The 18,605-nt window shown below is 39.3% G+C and overlaps 1 protein-coding gene across 2 annotated transcripts in view; it reads left to right on the top strand.

Annotated features, from left to right (window-relative positions):
- The window catches only part of clec19a (C-type lectin domain containing 19A), a 36,333-nt gene that overhangs the window by 15,435 nt on the left and 2,293 nt on the right, over nucleotides 1-18,605 (top strand). For both annotated transcript variants that reach the window (XM_052022180.1, XM_052022181.1), the window contains 2 exons: nucleotides 5,033-5,126; nucleotides 7,517-7,649. In XM_052022180.1, the coding sequence (XP_051878140.1) occupies nucleotides 5,033-5,126; nucleotides 7,517-7,649 (227 nt within the window). The remainder of the gene's footprint in view (nucleotides 1-5,032; nucleotides 5,127-7,516; nucleotides 7,650-18,605) is intronic.

The following is an 18,605-nucleotide window of genomic DNA, read 5'->3' as shown; positions in this document are numbered from 1 at the left end:
AGAGTAAGGAGGGAAAGAGTCTTCCAGGTTATATAGGCATGCTGACTGAGTGGACAACAACATGGCTGTTGCAATATTAGGTGGAAAAGTGTGAAGTAATCTGCTTTGATCAAATGCATATCCATTAAAAGTAATCTTGCTCTGGCTAGATGTTGAATGAATGAATCCTTCAGGTGCTGCTAGATGGCCAGTGAGACCTTGGGCCACATTTCTGCAAGATACCTGTCTATCATGAACCCTAAGCTCAAAAGTAAAACAGAAGAGCAGAGTATTTTTTAAATGATTAGAGACAGGGTAATGTTGATGTTGCACCTTCCCATTTTGGTGGTTGCACTTCACCAAGACTATGAGCTCTGTAGTTACTCTCCCAAACCTATTTATCTCTCTTTTCTCCTTTTAAAACATGTCTGAAGTACTTGCCTAAGCTTTTATTAACTTCTGATTAAAATCTCTATTTAGGTCACTGTCAGATTTTTTAAAAATATCTCTCTCCCCTTCTCAGTAACTGTTGATGGTCGCAGATCGAATCTATTGGCCTGACCTGTCCTTCACTCTACCATTAGCACCAACATTGATTCAATGGAGAATGTAGATAGCAGCAGAGATTGAGAACTATCTGCACCTCGAAGCAAGCTGTTCTAGAACAGTTGCTCTCCTTCTCAATATCCAATAAAGTGCTTCACTGCTTCCTGCTGCTTCATGATTTCTGTTGACTCCAATTTCAAAAGACTATTTGCTTCAGTTATTTCTCTTTCCATACAACACAACAGGATAACCTGAGCAATGACTTGCTTCATTTGTCATTCCTGTATGTTACAGAAAAGTGTTTGCATGATATTCAAACATTTGAGATGATTCAGTTTTTACTTCCTCTAGCCTCTGTTGCTTTGCCAGTTGATTAAACAGTTGCTCCTACTCTTCCAGGGTTTACCCTCATGGTGGATTCACAAAGATGCATGGAGCTGTGTAGGTTTCAACAGCAGTCTGCTGTCACCACGAAGTTCATAAGTTGTTCAACATTGTGATGCTGTAACCTAGAGTTCCCACCAGGATTCTTTTACATTCAGACAGCATTTGGCGGTGGTGAAGTCATTGTAAAGTATGTTGGCATATGATATACTATTCACAACCAAGAGTCTCGCAGTAATTGGTGCCAGTTTGCTTCATCGTAACATCCCTCCTTCTGTCAGGCTGCTCTGCTTATATGCTGAGTTTAATGTCTGACAAAATATTGGGCCAAAATTTGCTGCCAGTAGTAAGCTGGCCCACCAGTGACAACTGGCTTTCCCAGTTGTAAGTGGTGAGGCCTTGTGTCTTTGGCAGGTAAGGGATTGTGGAGGGAGGGGTTGAGTGCTGGACAGGTTGTGCCTATTAAGAGCCGAATAAGAAACTTCCATAGGAGCCCAGCTGACTGTCAAGTCTGCCAAAAACAGTGAATATTTCTGAATTCCCCTGACAATCAGAAGCTTTCAAAAACTATTATAAATCAATGAAATAACTAAAATGTATTGAATAAAAACAGACAATGCTGGAAATATTCAGTAGGTCAGACAACATATGTGGAGAGGGAAACAGAATTAACATTTTAGGCTGATAACTTTCTGTCAGATCTGGGAGAATTTAGAAAATGAATAGTTTAAGTTGCAGAGAAGGGCGAGGGGTGTCGCGAACAAAAGGACTATTAGTGAAAGGGTGAAAGTCAAATGAAAATGGATGATACAGATTGACATTTATTGAGAGAGGGTCTTGATGAGTTACTAATGGCAGGTAATCTCTGTTAATGATAATTAATCAACACCACTCACTCAATCCAAATCAGGAGTGCAGTGGAAACATGCAAGGCTCCAAACTGTGATCATCTCTGATACACAGAACAATTATTATTTCATTCCTACCAAGACCTCCTCCCGCACTTCCTATTCAGTATAGCGATGACTGCATTGATCCTGCTCATGTACAGAACTCAGAAGTGTCATCAGTCTTGCTGCCAACCTTCACTCTGCTCTCACTTTCAGATGGTTTGTCACTGATTTTTCCCTTCTCTTTCCTGACTTAATCTCCATTTCAGGAGCTAGGTTAGCAAACAATAACCATTACAAGCTGACAGATTCCCACAGTTATCTTACAACACTCTGCTTCCTGTAAGGACTCTATTCCATGCTCCCTGTTTCTCTGGCTCAGTTACATCTGCTCTGATACTGTCAATTTCCACAGCAATACTTCCTTTTTTTAAACCATTGCTTCTCCTCTATGGTGGTTGACATGGTTTTCAACTACCTGTTCCATTCTCCACACTTCTCCACACATTCCCCGCCCCTCTCAGCTTTCCAAACTGACTATTTTATCCGTGACACCCTGGTTCATTCTTCAAACTCCCCTTCTTGCACCGCCTTCCAATGCAGTTACAGGAAATGTGACTTTTACTTCTTTCTACCATCCAAGAACCCAAACAGTCCTTTCAGCTAACGCAGCTTGAAACTTGCATTATTTCTGATTCAGTGTATTGTGTTTAATGCTCATGATGTGGTCTCCTTTACATTGCAGAAAACACACACAGGCTAGGTGAACACTTTGCAGAACTCCTGTGTTCAGTTCACAAAGGTGATCCTGCTCCTTTATTTTCTGTCACATTCCCACTCTGATCCCTCTGTCTTTGGCTCTTACACTGTCCCAACAAAGGTTGAGGAACAGCACATTGTGTTCTATTTAGGCACGTTGCAGCCCTCAGGACCCAGTATTGACTTCAACAGTTTCAGATCGCCAGGCTTTCCTATTCGTGTCAGAGCTAGCCTGCAAGGTTATCAACCTGTAACATTAACTCAGACTGTCTCGCTCCACATCTGCTACTTGAACTGCTCAGTATTTCGAGTATTCCCTTTTTATTTCAGATTTACAGCAAATGCTGTTCTCAACATCTCATAGTTCTAGCACTTCTTTATCTCCTCGATTCTGATTCGTTTCTTTCAGATTTCCAATATCTGCAGGTTATTATTTTTCAATCCCTGGCCAGGGTTTATGTAAGATAGTTTTTCTCTCGTTACTGATCCAGCCTAACCTGCCAGACTTTCCCAGCATTCTCCTTTATTTCAGATTCCCAGCAACTGCTGCACTTTGTATTTCACAGTGCAGGTTTTTTTTGTTTCTCCTTTATTCTTCATCTATTTACACCTTCCCCAGACGGATTAGCTGCCATCAGCTAGGCTTCACCCTGACATTCTGTGTCATCCAGTCTCTGTTGATCTCCACCCTATCATGGCCATTCCTTTGTTCTCCCTACCTCTGCCTTCTCTGCAACCTAACATACAGTATGCTTATTAGCTCAATTTTCTCAGTTTTGACAAAGGGTCATCAACCTTTACTTTTCTTCTCTATAGAAGCTACCTGACCTCCTGAGTATTTCTTTCCTTTTCTGTTTTCATTTTTCTTTTAGCATCTGAAGATTTTTGCTTTTCTAAAGCATCATTGTAGATATTAACATCCTGATATGGGGCAGATGTTCCAAATTCTCATAGTAAATCTTGAACCTAGTATTGGCTTTTTGTGCATGGCTTATGATGGGTTAATGTCAATGAGAGCCTTTTAAAAACTAAACATGTACCTGCCCAGTATTTTGTGTCCTTAACATTGGATATTATGTTGTTGTTAGAACTATAATTAATGTGAAGTGTATTACCACTCTTTGTATAAATGTTATTATAAGTAGAGTTTAATTGAATTCTGCACAAAATTGAGTCTCCCAGGCTATTTGAATTTTTTAAAAAAATTATTGAGTACATTGGAACTATTTTTTTGTTGTTGGATTGATTAATTTCCTTTTATTTTCTTTTATTCAAATCCAATGTGCTTTACAAGCAATCTAAACTGCTTCTTGAGCATTCCTGTTTGGACTTGTGTTGCTATGAGGATGAGGAGAAGTTCCACAGGACTGAGTCCCTCTGCAGTGCAGACAGCTTGCACTCCCCCACGAAGGGGTGTCTACGGGCTTGTACAACTTCAACTGCTGTTACCAGATCATCTCATCCAATACTGCAGATGCTTTGTTTCTTCCAATTAATTACTTTGCTGGATTCCCTACAGGAGACTGCCAGCAGCTTTGTAACTTTTCTGCTCGGACCACAATTTCTCTTTGAAATAGATTAAAACTCTCCCAGATGATGCTGAATTGAGAATGGATAATGTGCTGCAGGACGTCTTGTATTGATTCACTCCAGGACACTGTTAGCATGTATTGTAGTTGCCCAGAAAACCACATACAGCCAGTTTACTGGAGAGTTCTGGTCTTTGCAATGTTAGGATTAAGGTTGAAGCTGCTGTGCTCATCTTGGATTGTTGTTGCCAGGATTCTAGTAAATCTTGAGTATTCCCTTTTACTTCAGATTTCTAGCACCCGCATCTCATACTTCCAGCATCTTTTTCTGTCTTCAATTCTAGTTCATCTCTCTGCAGATCAAAAATATTCATTGCATTTTTTTTCAATTCAAGATTGCAAGGCTTCACCGATGAAACATTACATGGGTCCCATCTATTGATACTATGACTGTTTGGTTAATGCACACTTTAGTATATGAATTGCAATTGGTATCCACCTTTTAAATATCTCACCTTCCCTTTCCTTGAGAACAAGTTTAGGCAGCTTATGGGGAAGTGCTCAGCTTTTATTGCAGCAGGCAATGAAAGTTGTCAGCATCTTGTCGGTGGTAAATGATTGAGAACATGTACCATCTCCCTGACATCCTAGATGAGGTCTACAGACCCATCAATATTAATTAAAGCTCTGGCAACATAATTTCCAGGGTTGGGGACACAAATTGCAGGGCAGGTAAATGCTTAGTTTTTAAAAAGCTATTTTCTTTGTCTCCTTAATCACATGGAATGCTGCTTCCTCATTCTTCATTTCTACTCTTCTCACCTAAAGAACCACTATAGGAAAGGACAGCACGGGATGAAGAAGATAATGATGAAAAAGAAACAAAAACTGTTACATGTACATGAACAATATTTATAACTTAACTGTCTGCCTTACTCTTACTAGCTGGGAAGAAAACGTGTTTGTTTATGATTTGGTTAACAGTCGAGTTCCTGGAATACCTACTGATATTTGGATAGGACTCCATGATAGAAGAGTGGTAAGTCCATTTTATAATATCAAGTGGCAATTAAAAAAAGTTGCTTTCATGATTTTTGCAGCAGAATCATAGAATCTAAGCCTCAATAGTTAACGCTCTAGACCTCTCTATTACTTCCTTGACCAAAAAATTTGCAATAGAGGTAAAGTCACAGTAATGGCTTGTTTTTCTATCTGAATTCATTTTGACAATGATAAGTCCTCCAATACTTGATTTGAGATATTTTGCCTCTTACAGAAAATTACAATTATTTTAAAGAAAAAACATGAAGGAAAGATTTGTCATCGTTAATTGGTGCTAATTGGATGTGAGAGTGCTAGCTGCCAACTATACTCACCTCTGCCAATTCAGTTTAATTGCCTTCAATGGAAATGCATGTGCTGAGATGACCAGCAGGTGATACTTTTGCCTCTGTTTTGGACCAAAGGTGAATTGCTCCTTGTATAAGTAGCTCTGATTTGTTTGAAAAATGTACAACAAACAAGAATGGGGGAAAAAAGCCAACAAGAATAAAACATAATTGAGGAACTAATAAAAGGAGCTTTGGAAGAAAACAATAAAAGATTAAGCAATCAGTCAATTAACTCCTTGAGAGATTGTTTTGTTGATTCATGACGATACTTCAAATAATTTTGATGCTCAATTCCTCAGTGAAAACCGTACAATCTGGCTTGAAAATTTCAATTGAATCTGCACTAAATTTTTGGGAAGAGCCTTCCATATGCCACAATATTTTGTGCACAAAACCAATTCCTGATTTCATTCGGGAATGAACTCAGCTCTAAGTTTAAGATTGTGCCCCTTTATTCCAAATTCATCCATGTCCTGCAAAGAAATAACATATGGTGGTTCAGGACTGAAGTTCACAACCAAAGAAGCATGCCTTGCAAAAACACACGTTTCACAGCAAACTGCAGTTTCTAGGCCAGTGGATTCCATTATGTGGACAAATACGCACAGCAAAATTCTTCGTACCACAGTTGGATAGGTGACCAGTTGATCTTTTTGCTGGTGGAGGAATACAACTTTCGATAGCATCAAATAGCACATTAGATTCCTTAGTATTTGCCTGATTGACAGTGGCCCAAAAGTTGCTCCGAGTAATGTTGTGAGTCACCCTAGCACTATTTGTGAAACTCACAAACAGAGCAACAACATCAAATGCGTGGTTCACAGAGAATGGGTGTTGCTACAATGTATCACAATAGGTACAATCTTTTCAGGGAACAGTTAAAAGGGTAAACAGCCTTCCAGCCACCAGGGTTTGTTGCAATGTTTATTCATGTATTGGTACAGGAGCCTGAAGACCCACACTCAGCGATTCAGAAACAGCTTCTTCCCCTCCGCCATCAAATTTCTGAACAGTTCATGAACCCATGAACACTTTCTCGTTATTCCTTTTATTTGCACTATTTATTTATTTTTGTAATTCATAGTAATTTTATGTCTTTGCTACCGCAAAACAACAAATTTCACATCATATAAGTCAGTGATAATAAATCTGATTCTGGCAATGATGCATGGATCTGATTTGAGAGAACATTTCCTGGAAGGTCAGAGGCAGGCTGATGAAGAACAGTACCACAGGATATATGTCCTTTGTGCACAAGGGACGTGGAGGTCCTCCGTGGCTACAACCAGGATTCCTGATGAGTGCATGCCAGGAAGTCTATGAACGCCTGCACTTCAAGAAAGCCTGAAATGCAGCAAAGCCACATGCCTTGCTCTGCCTGCTCCTGCACCTCGATTGGAAGGTAAATGAGGTTGCAGTTCCTTGAGTGTGGAGTTCAGGGACACCTCCAATGCAAAAGGAAAATGTGTTATGTGGCAAATCAGCAGCAAGAAATGGCCCTGAGGCTAAGAAGCTGGTATTAACCATGGCCCTGATCTCCACAAAAGAGTCCAGGCATGTGAGTGAGGGTGTATTTCAGGGTACAGTAGCTCACAAATCTCAATGAGGAGAAAGAATGTAGGTTGAATGTTGTCCTTTTAAATAACACTGTTTCGGGGAAAATGGGGTTTGTAAAACCAGATTGTTCTGTCATTAAATATGAATTTTATTTAAGACCAGGGAGTGACGATAACCCACTTTATGGGTTCTAAGAGTAGCCGATGTGTCTGGTCTCTTCCTCAAAGGGTGATGGAAGCAGAGTCTTTGATTATTTTTAGAGACAGGTAGATAGGCAAGGAGGTGAAAGGTTACTGCAGATGGATGGGAATGTGGTATCATTTAAATCAGCCACAATCTTATTAAATTTTGGGGCTGAGTATCTGGATTCTGGGCTGATTTGGGAAGATACCAAAAAAATGTGAATTTTTGGCCCATTCCTTTTAAATCAATAACTAATAATTAATTAAAGTTTTCAAATTCTGTTCAAAAAATTATTCAGGAGGGCAATTTTGAGTGGACTGATGGGACAAGGTATGACTACAGTTATTGGGATGGCAACCAACCTGATGATGAGACCCAGTTAATACAGGAAGAGGAGGACTGTGTGCAAATATGGTTCCGGCAAAACAGTGGTATGATGTTTTCTAATATATGCATTTCTGTGATATAATGTAAAATAATCCATGCTTCTGCTGGAAAAGAAATTATAAAACATTCAATCTATGTCTTTTGTAATGTTGTTACTGTAACATGTTATTGCAGTTCCCTTTTGTATAACTCTGCGTAGATCCAGTATCTTGTGTGTGGGGTTTACAACAAAAAGGACCTGTTATTTACACCATTCTTAGCAGTGAATCTGTGCAAAAATGTAGACTAAAACAGTCAGAGTTTATAACATTAATTGTAGAAATAAAGTGAGGTGAGATTACTACTAGATTTATCTTGGTCTTCAAATTTAAGAAAATAAGAACAATTATTACAGATGAAGGAAAACCAGGAGAAATTAATTATTTTCATGAATTTTATGTTCTGAGATTCTGTTACCTGCATACACATTTAATGCTAATTTGGAAACATTTCATCTTTCATGCTTGGAAATAATTCAATAGCTTTCAGTATTCTTTACGATACTATAAACAGTGTAATATGTAATGTAAGGTATTTTCCACAATGTTAATATGGTGCATTAACTGGTGAAAGAGGAAGAAGAAATTAGCTGTGATAAAGTTTAGGTTAAAAACAGAGAGAAGTACGAACTCTGCAATCCCTTCAATTTCTGTACATAAATGATATGAATTGGTATTCCCACTTTGAGGTAATTAAATTTGCAGATGACACTTTATTAGGATGGACACAGAATGTACAACTAAGACCTTATCCAGATCTCTCCTGCCCACAAAAATACCATACCATTAGTCTACTCAGAGCCTACGGCAAATGATGGAAAGTATCATTGGAAGTACCACCAAGCAGCATTTACTAACCAGTAATTGCACAGCAATGCCTTGCTTGGATTCTGGCAATTCAGCTACATTCAAAGTGCATTATATACTTCATCCAAAATGTAGAAAGGAGCAGAATTCAAGTGGTGATATCCTGCCTCTGATATGAAGAAATATTTGAGAGGAGCTTCAAGTTGCCCTTGTAAGATTAGGATCAAGGAGAAGAATCCCTACTGGCCATGGTGTCAGATCTCCCACAAAGAAAGGTGGTTGCAGTAAGGGTCAATCATCCTACTCCCGTGCTTCAGCCATCTTCAGTTATTTCAATCGCCTTTTTCTCCATCATAAGGTCAGAGGTGGTGGTGTTTACTGATTATTGCTCCATAGTCAATGCAACTTGCAATACCTCAGATAATGCAGCAGACCATCCCTACAGGAAGCAAGATCTCAGTAATATATGAGCATTATCCTGTACATGACAACTATTATTTGGAACACCAGTATTCAAGACCACAACAAGAGGGAGTCCAATTACCTAACTCCCAATGGTATTGCCATCATCAAATCACCACTGATCTATATCCTGTGTGTCACTATTGGCCAGAAACACAATTGTGATAGAAAATTTTTCACCAAGTTCAAAAATCTCCATTCCTTACAGAATGAAGCCGCCTGCTTGATTGGCACCCTCTCCATTGTCAAGGTTCATTTCCCCCCCCCCCCCCACCCCCCACACCCCTCCATCAGAGCACTGTGGCTGCAGTATGTACCACCTGCAAATGTGCTGCAGCTTTATGTCAACGCTCCTTGACAATACCTCCGGGAACTATAAACTCTGTCACTCAAAGTGCCAAAGGCAGCAGTCAGATGGGAATGTCGCCACCCCCAAATTACACTTCCAAGTACACATTATCATGACTTGAAAAGACTTCACTGTTCCTGCATTGCAAATGAGTAAAATAATTGGAATTCCCTACCCGTAACAACACTGTGAGAATGTTTTAAGGTTTCTTTCCCACAGAGTTGTTCTCTTAACTTTTTGCTCACTATGTTCAACCAGTCTGAGGTATCAGTAAACAAATAGTTCTATGATATACCATTCAATCTCTAGGGATCTCTCTGTACTACTAAAGTGCTGCTCTCATCAGGCTCTATCAGGAATGCTGCATTCCTGCAACATAAGGTGGCTATTAAGATCTTGGAAACAGTGTTGAGAAAAGTATCCATCTCAGAAGTTTGAACCAAATGTGATGATTAGATAAATTGGAGTGTTTCAGTCTCAAAAAGGGGTAAAGAGAATGCTTAATGGGTTGGAGAAAATAAACCCAAAATAATACTTCCTAGTCCATAAGAGCAACAAGAGAAATGAATACAGGATCATGCTTGTTCAGAGTTGCAGAACCAGACTGGTATATGGAACTAAGAAACAAAGAAGCTTTAATCTAATTGAATCAGGGAAAAAACAGAAGGGGCTGATGATCTACTCCTGGTGTTATGTGCTTGGTCATTGGAGTAGGGCATTTTGGGTTGGAAGTTGCTTCGCACTTTATGTTTGGTGTTAAAACAGTGTTATGTGTCATCAACACTATTTGTGAAACTCACATAAAGAGTGAGAATTTCAGTTGCCAGGTTTACAGGACAGCATTGTTGGGTTTCCCTGTTTAACACCATGCTGAAACAGATATTCTCAGTTTAGACAGGGCATTCCATATTAATGTGTTGCAAGATCCGACACTTTTTATCAATATGTGATCCAGCAGCTGTGATCTTGCAGCCAGCTTTTAAAATGACATACTGGATTATAATAAATGTTCCTCCAGTTACAAGGGAATGTTGCTATTGAATGAATGGATGCCACAGTGATGGGAAGAGGGGTGAGAGAGTGCTCCCGAAAGACTAGTGAAGAGCATGCGCCCCAAGTGGCATGCCCTTTGTGAAAGGGAGACATGGATACTCTGTAGGAGTACAGTCAAGTACTCCTGAGAGGAGGCTGTAAGGCAGATCGGGTGGCATGGTGCACCTTGTAGAGCTGCTACCTCACATTACAGAGACCTGGGTTCAATCCTGACTTTGGGTGTTGTATGTGTGGAGTTAAAACCTTCTCCCTGAGACCATGTGGATTTCCTTTAGGTGCACCTGTTTTCTCCCACGTTTCAAAAATGTGCCGAGATGCAGATTAATTGACCACTGTAAATCATCCCTGCTGTGTAGGTGAGGGATAGAATCTGGGAGCAGTTGATGGGAATTTGAGGAAAATAAAATGGGATTGATGTAAGATTAGTGTAAATGGGTACTTAATGGTTGGCACGGACATGGAGGGCCAAGGCCCTGTTTCTGTGCTATATGACTCTATGAATCTGAGTCTATCTCTGTAAGGACATGTGCAGTCTATGAATCCCTACAATGCAGCCAAATCCCTACAGTAGCTCGCTACTGTAGTGTGGCAGTGAGCATTAAATTATGAGTTGTGGCAGAGATCAGCTGCAGTAGCCTGGATGACCTTGAGCCTAGGAAACTGAAGGTGACTGCCGTGCAGATATCCAGTGGCAAAGCTGTCAAGGGACATGTGAGGTTATACTTGAAGGTGCAGGAGGTCACTGATCTCAGTGAGGATAAAGAGTGCATTTTGAACATTGGCCTTTTAAAATGCGCAATTTGGGGAGGGAAAGGAGTTAATAAAACATGGTTCTGTGAGTAAGTTAGAGCTGTAATGTTTCAAACTAATGAGGTTGAAAATCTCACTGCAGATGAATTTTGTATGTTGCACTAGCATTTCATCTGGGGAAAGTGGAGATCCCACTGAAAAAGTGGGAAACAAATTTCCTGGCAGCCACTAGGGCATTCAGGAAAACATGAAAAATTGCTCCCTTCTGGGTTAAGCCAATTTTTTACAGCACAGCACCTTTTATTTGGGATGTCCCTTTATATCTGCTTCCATATTTTAGTGAACAAAAACATTGAAATTACAATGAATATGATGGAATATGAAGTTGGTTATTCTCAACCACAAAGCTCAAATGGGTCAAATAATCTTTGCAGTTGAAACGATTACTAAAATCTTGTGTAAGCACATTTAGAAAAAAGGGGTTGGAGTTATCCCCTGATCTACAATTTTCTACACATTAAAATGAATGAACAAATTGACAAACCACAGGCTTGACAGTGCAGAAGATAAGAATCCTGCCAACAGCTTTAGCACTCATAGTTATGTGCTCTCATGAATATAACTGATATTCCTAATGAAGGTGAAATTTTCTTTTAAAAAAAACTTCTATCACATCTCTATAGTGCAGAAAAAAAGAATGCAGGCAAAATCTCACAGGCTCAATGAATTTGTTCTTTCCTAGTGTCAACTTTGTGTCACTTCTCCCAAAAATATGCCTGGAGTCATTGCTAAAATGGGATAATAGGATCCTAATACATTTAAGAACCCTTTGAATAATGTTTTTCATCAACAAAGAGATGGCAAAAGGTATTTCTCAATGGATTCAAAGGAGAATTGCAGATTGCCTGATAAATACAAAATTTAAGATACTGCTTTGCAGTCTCTGTTGCCAGTAGACTGAATAAAATAGTTAGACAGCTCATTACATGCAAGGCATGAGTGAATTGAAGAAGTATTTTCATGTACTTATAAATATTTCTTTCTTCATTTCACAGTTGGGTCAACCAGATCGTGTACCACTAGAGCAATATCATTATCATTCATACTTTTATCTAGAACTAGAGCTTAATACAGCATTTAGGGAATTATTGAGTATGCCAGAAGGAATGAATGACAAGTTGATTTTAATCCACCCTAATTAGAAGGATGGAACAGAATTAATATTGATCCTTGGGTATTGTTCCTTGGTAGGAAAGAAAGGGGAAATGGACACTAAACAGGGCAAGAAAGTTCACATGGTAGAGGTCTTGCAGACTGATTCATGCGACTCAGAGTTCCTGTGTTGGGATTTTAGTTCTCTTGCATTCCAAAAGAGGCTTATTGAACACATGAATCATGTAGAGAGATCTCTTTCCATATTGGGAGGATAATTGTTTAATAGGCAATAGGCTATTAATGGATATTATCACCAGCTGTGATGGTATTATTCAAACAGCGGAGAGTCTGTTGAAAAACAGTTTAGAGATTTCTGCCAGTGGGATCTTGGGACTTTTTTTGAAGAATTCTCTTCTGTCCTCCAGCAACAAGTGAGCGTACTGAGGAGGTGTCCTTCAGGAGAAGCATGTACACAAAGATCCACTGATACCTGAGTTTCTGATTGTCAGCTCTGAGACAGCAGTATCTTGTAAGAGTGATTTCTAGGAATTCTCTGAAAGCAGAGGCACACTAGAAGCTAAATCCCTTGACTGTTTCTGGCAGGGATGAATGTACATTTGAATGTCATCATCAAGCCAGAGAGAATATCGAATTGCTAAAAGAATACTGGGTAGCAACTAGTGAGTGCTTTGTCTGGATCATAACTATAGGTATCATAGTACTGACATTCCCATCTGTTGTGAAGTCTTGCTCGATGGGGAGTATAGATTGGAGATCCTGGTGTGAAGCTCACTGAGCCTGACTTGTAATGCAGCAAAAATATCCAGATCAGTGGCCAACAAATGAAGTGGGCACATCAGATTCTCTAATCTGTGCAATCCCACCATAGAAGAATCCATAGAAGAGCATGAGTCATAGACCAGGTAAAAAGATTGACTAGAAGTTTAGTTTGACTTAAAACCAGGTGGATTTAGAATCTAAGTATTTATAGAATACCATGCAGAGAAAAGAAGCATCCACAATGCTTTCATTTTCAGTCATCTCTTTGAATAGAAATTGAACTCCACCATGAATAATCACAAAATGGAAAACATAAGAAGTAAATTTTTCTTTCTGATTTGGTTAAGCAAGTTAATTTAGTTGTTTTAATACTTTGAAGCACCCCTTCCATTCACTCCAACTTCTTGCTGTCTATGCATAGCTCCATTGTAAGGCCACTTCTGGTGACGGTGTTCCGGGAGGACTTGGGTACAAGGGTGTCTGGTAACGTCTTTTGCAGTGTTACATTGTTAGATATTGTAAGGTCAATTTTGGCTTTCTGGAATAATATGAAATGTCTGGGTTATGTCTCTGTCAGTTTTTATTTCCATTGACTCAGTTGCATATATTGTTTTGCCTGATTCCCCACACCATAAATTCATCTGCTGTTAAAACCCTCATCCATACCTTTGATACCTCAACACCTGACCATTCTATTACATCTGGCTATCTTGTCTCATTCTATTCTCCATGAGCTTCGGATCATTAAACTTCCTATCCTCGTCTTAACTTGCCGCGTCTAGTTGACCTACCCTGGCTTCCACTCAAACAAAATAATCCATTTTCAAATATTCATTGTGATTTCAAATCGCTCTACAATCTCGCCCCTCTCTAACATGTTATCTCCTTCATCCCTACAACTACCTCAAATATACTCTTACTCATCACTTTATTATTGGCATTTGTGCTTTCTGCTGCCAAGGTCTGCATTTTTTTCCTCTTTAAACCGCTCCACTTCTCTTTTTCTCTCCTTCCTCCATATGATTCTCCTGAAAACCTTCCCCTTTGACTTGGACTTTGAGGCATATTAGGGAGATATCAGGGCAAAAGGACAGTGTCAGACTTGGTATACTAACATCCCTGTGAAACACCTTGCACCATTTTTCTATGTTGAAGACACTATATGTAAAATTTTGCAGTTGTTCATTTCCATTGACCATGTTTCACTCTAACACAAAATTCAGATCTGCTTCTGCATGAAGATAATGAGGGCTTCTTTATAGACGTCATACTTGACATTGAGTTCGAAAGATTTACATTGACATTCATAAAAAAGCATTTTCACTAAAAGGGCAGGAAGAAGAATTTGTTCTAAGAATGCCTTCATTTTACTCACAAATCTTGTCATGCCTCCTGAATTTAAAATTCAGCCACAGCTCATTTGAACTTGATTGTGTCTGACAGCATGGGTTAGGATTCACTTTGGAGACCAGTTGTCAACACAAGCAGAGGGGAGCAGAGTACTGACAGTGAAATTATTACTAGCATTTCAGCAAAAGGAAGCATATTGGTTGTGGCTGAGTACTGGAACACTTGCTCTCTGTTTGAAGTTTAGTTCTGAATTATTGGTTGATACCAAACTGCTGTCTCACAGCTCCAGTGATCCAGATTCAATCCTAATATCTGCTGCTGTCTCTTTGGAGTTTGTATGTTCTCCCTGTGTCTGTGTGGATTTCTTTTGGGTGCTTTGGCTTCCATACATATCCCAAAGATGTGCAGGTTGTTAGATTAATTGACCACTGTAAATTGCCCCTCATGTAGGTGAGTGGTCGAATCTGGGGGCAGTTGATGGGAATGTGGGGAGAATAAATTGGGATTAATGGAAGATTAGTGTAAGTGGCTGTTTGGTAGTCGGCATGAACTTGGTAAGCCTGTTTCTGTGGTGTATGACTATAAATGTGAACATCAATAATGATGTAAAACTAGAAATATCAGGTCAGACCCTCGTTTCACATCTCCTCTATTGACTTCAATGGAAATGAAAATCAAGACAGAAGTACAAGTGTCTGATCTGATATCAGTCATTTTCACCACTGTCTGGATTCCCAATGATTCTTATTTCAAATGGATTCACTCATGAAAGTTTCCAATTTTTCTCTGCACCTTGGCAAATTGTTAAGAAACATTTACAAAGTATTGTTTTTTTCTCTCTCTCCCAACTGTATTTGCACAAAAGAAGAAATTGCAGCATTTAAAAAAAAAAGCTATTTCTTGTAAATAAGTAAAAATAATTTATGTTCGTAACATTTTGGTTTTTCCATTTTGGGAATTCTATACACAACTTGTGATGCAACTTTCCCTAATGTACTCATGAATGTAAGGAATTGTATTGCAGGGTTGACATACAAAGAGACCATTCAGCCCAACTAGCTGCTGCTAGTATTTATATCCCACATGAGTGTCCTCCCATTATTAACTTCATCCTAACCTTATAGCAAATCCTAATCATATTATTTTGTCCTACAAACTGGCCTAGGTCTATCTGTCTCAATCCCTTCCAGTGGAAGAAAGGTGCACATTCTAGCCACTGTCTGAATGAAGAAATTTCCCGTTTCTCTACTGGATTTATTATAACAACCTGAATTTATCTAGCATTCCTAATGTGATGAAACATCCCAAGGTATTTAACAGGTTTATCCCAAAGTTTAACTAAATTTGACAATGAGCCACAGTGAAATATCAGAGCCAATGGTCAAAAGTTTGGTCAATAAAGTGGGTTTTAGGAACATTGTGAGGAGGAGAGAGAGAGAGAGGCAGTGATTTAGGGAGAGAATTCCAGAGTACAGGATTAAGATAACACAGAGCACAACTGGCAAAGATGGGGTGAACAAAATCAGGAGTCCACAAATAGACAGAACTGGAGGAGCTCAGGAACCAGGAAGAATTGTAGGGCTGGAAGGGGTTGTAGAAATGAGATCATAGATGGGTTTGTAAATAAGAGTGAGTAGTTTCATGCTAAAATGTTATTGGAGTGAAAGCCAGCATAAGCAGCAGCTTGTCTAATGAACAAGACTTGAAGCAGATTAAAGTATGAGCTTGAGGGTTTTAGATGAGCACATATATAGGGTAGAAGATGGGAAACCATCCAGGATGCATGGATAAACATTTTAGCTGAGACAAGAATCAAATGTCAATATAGAATTGGACATTGGCTGACCTAAACGAGCAGATATGTTGATGAAAACTCAGCTCTCTGTCAAAAGCAATTCAAAGGTTGCAAACGTTCTGGCTGAGCTTTAGACAATCTCCTGGGTATAGGATTTTGGCCAAGGAGCTGAGTTTGTGACTCCACAAACTCTGGCAAGGCCAGTACCAGGGGTCACAGGAAAGCATGTCCCAAGGCTCAACTGAAAATCAGAGCTCCTGCCAATGCTTATCATGCTGAACAGCAACCACTAAAACTAGAATGCTGATACAGCAAATGAGACCAAGTACTGTTCATAGTGTGGACAGGATTAGTTTGGACTGCTGTTCAAGGAAGCTTTCATGGTGATCATGGAGGTACAGAGGGACAGATTAGCCCTGGTGAAAATTAAATGGTGGTAGCCAGGGAATCTCAAGTGTATAAAGTATCTAAAGAAAATCAAAAAAGTGCAAGGGCTGAAAATCTGAAGTAAAAACAGAAAGTGCTGGAAACACTCAGCAGGGCTGGTTGTATGTGTGGGCAGGGAAGCATAGTTAATATCTCAGGTCAAAAGCCTATCTGTTCCCAGAATTTTCTGTTTTTTTTAAAGCATCAAATGACACTGATAGATAAAGTTTGGACAACTGGCAAAAAACTTGGAGTACAAATAATAGAAAATATGTTGTTGGATCTAAGAGATCTATGTTGTTTGTGTAATGGCATCCTGAATGTTGTATTTCTCTGGAATTGTATTTTTCATTGGCATTCCAGAGCAGCATGGGGCATCTCATAATGGAGCTGATTGTAATTGGCAATAGTGGTTGAAGCTATTCTAAAACTGTTTGCTGCCAGACGCAGTGATTGGGCTAGTATTTTCAGATTGGGTAAATGGCAGCAGAGCCATGGGAGCTGACACTTCCCAGATCAAGTTCTAAATGTTGTATTTTATTTGTATTGCATTCCCAGCAGGCAGTATGAATTTTGCTCTCTTGAATGAGCAATTGTCTGCAAGCACCACAGGGCACAACAAAATGTTACCAACAGCATTACAAAAGTGTGGCAGATCAGCCAGATGGGGGTGTCTCTTGCCTTCTGTAGGGACTGACAATTTACAACATGGCTGCCGGAGAATAAACAGAATGCAAATGCCTCATGCCGTGCTTTAGCCATTGTGTTTCCATAGCAACACTGGCTGCAACTGATGCCTAAAATTTGTTTCTAGTTTGCTATGGAGATATTTGGATTTTAAAAACTCAGGGCAGTTGATTATAGCACAGTTGATTGCATAGGTCAGAGTGATATCTTTATACATTAGTCAACTTAATATTGGGTAACCAATAGTTCTGCTACTGATAGGTATGCCCTGAAGAACTATCCAAGGCTGACTCTGTAAGACCATGAAAATAGGAAATGGCCATTTGGCCCTTCAAGCCTGGTCCGCCATTCAATAAGATCCAATTTTCTTCAAATCCATTTTCCTGCCTTATCCCAATAGTGCCTGATGCCCTTATTGATTAAAAATCTATCTTTGCATCATGTTCAAGTATTCCACCACCACAGCTTTCTGGGGCATGGAATTCCAAACACTCACAACCCTCTGAGAGAAGAGTTCTTCCTCCTCGCAGTCTTAAATGGGAAGCCCCCTTAATCTGAGACTATGCCTTCTCATCCTGGACTCTCCCATGAGGGAAAGCATCCTCCTAGCTAAAATTATGAATATGTGGAGTTATGATAGTAACTTTCCTTGAAGCGTGAATGGTTACCAGTCTTCATAGAAATGCACCTCTTTTTAACCAAAGCAGAAAATCTGGCCTAGTATGTCCCTAAGTAGTGATAATGTAACTAAAATAGAGATGATGTCTGTGATAGGGTGAAGAATGAAGTTTTCAAGGTGACATTACTTTAAAAAAAAAAGTAACTTTGCATTTTCTACTAGATTTGATCGGTATTGTTTACTAATAAGCCATCAAACAAGGGGAGACATTGAATCCAGTCTTTTGACATGGTGTTTATAAGTTGTAATATTCATATATATTGTCCTGTTCTTCACATTATTGATTATTAAATGGACATAGCAGAACTGTACTAGGTTGGGGCATTGCCCCTTCTAGCATTTGGGTTCAAAGCCAGCCTAAGTTAAAGAATGAAAATATTTCCCTCTTAACAGTTTAGTGTATAGCTTTACACTAAGACATCGTTAGGGAGTTTCAACCCGGTTTATAGTAGAACAAATTCACAGCCCAGAGTCCTCATGATCTGATATTAATTTGGCAATACCTTGCATGATATTTTCTAAAGTGGATAGTACTAAAACTTGAGGCATCACATGGGCATATAACAGGTGCTCTCTAAGACTCATTGTAAAGTACAGAAAACTTCCGGCTTCATATAAACACTGATATACTTGATTTGCACATTAATAGATGCTGATACTGTGTATGAT

The sequence above is a fragment of the Pristis pectinata genome, chromosome 8, assembly GCF_009764475.1.
Source record: "Pristis pectinata isolate sPriPec2 chromosome 8, sPriPec2.1.pri, whole genome shotgun sequence".
NCBI lineage: Eukaryota > Metazoa > Chordata > Chondrichthyes > Rhinopristiformes > Pristidae > Pristis > Pristis pectinata.
Note: the sequence above shows the minus strand (reverse complement) of the source record. Positions and strands in the feature narration are given on the sequence as shown.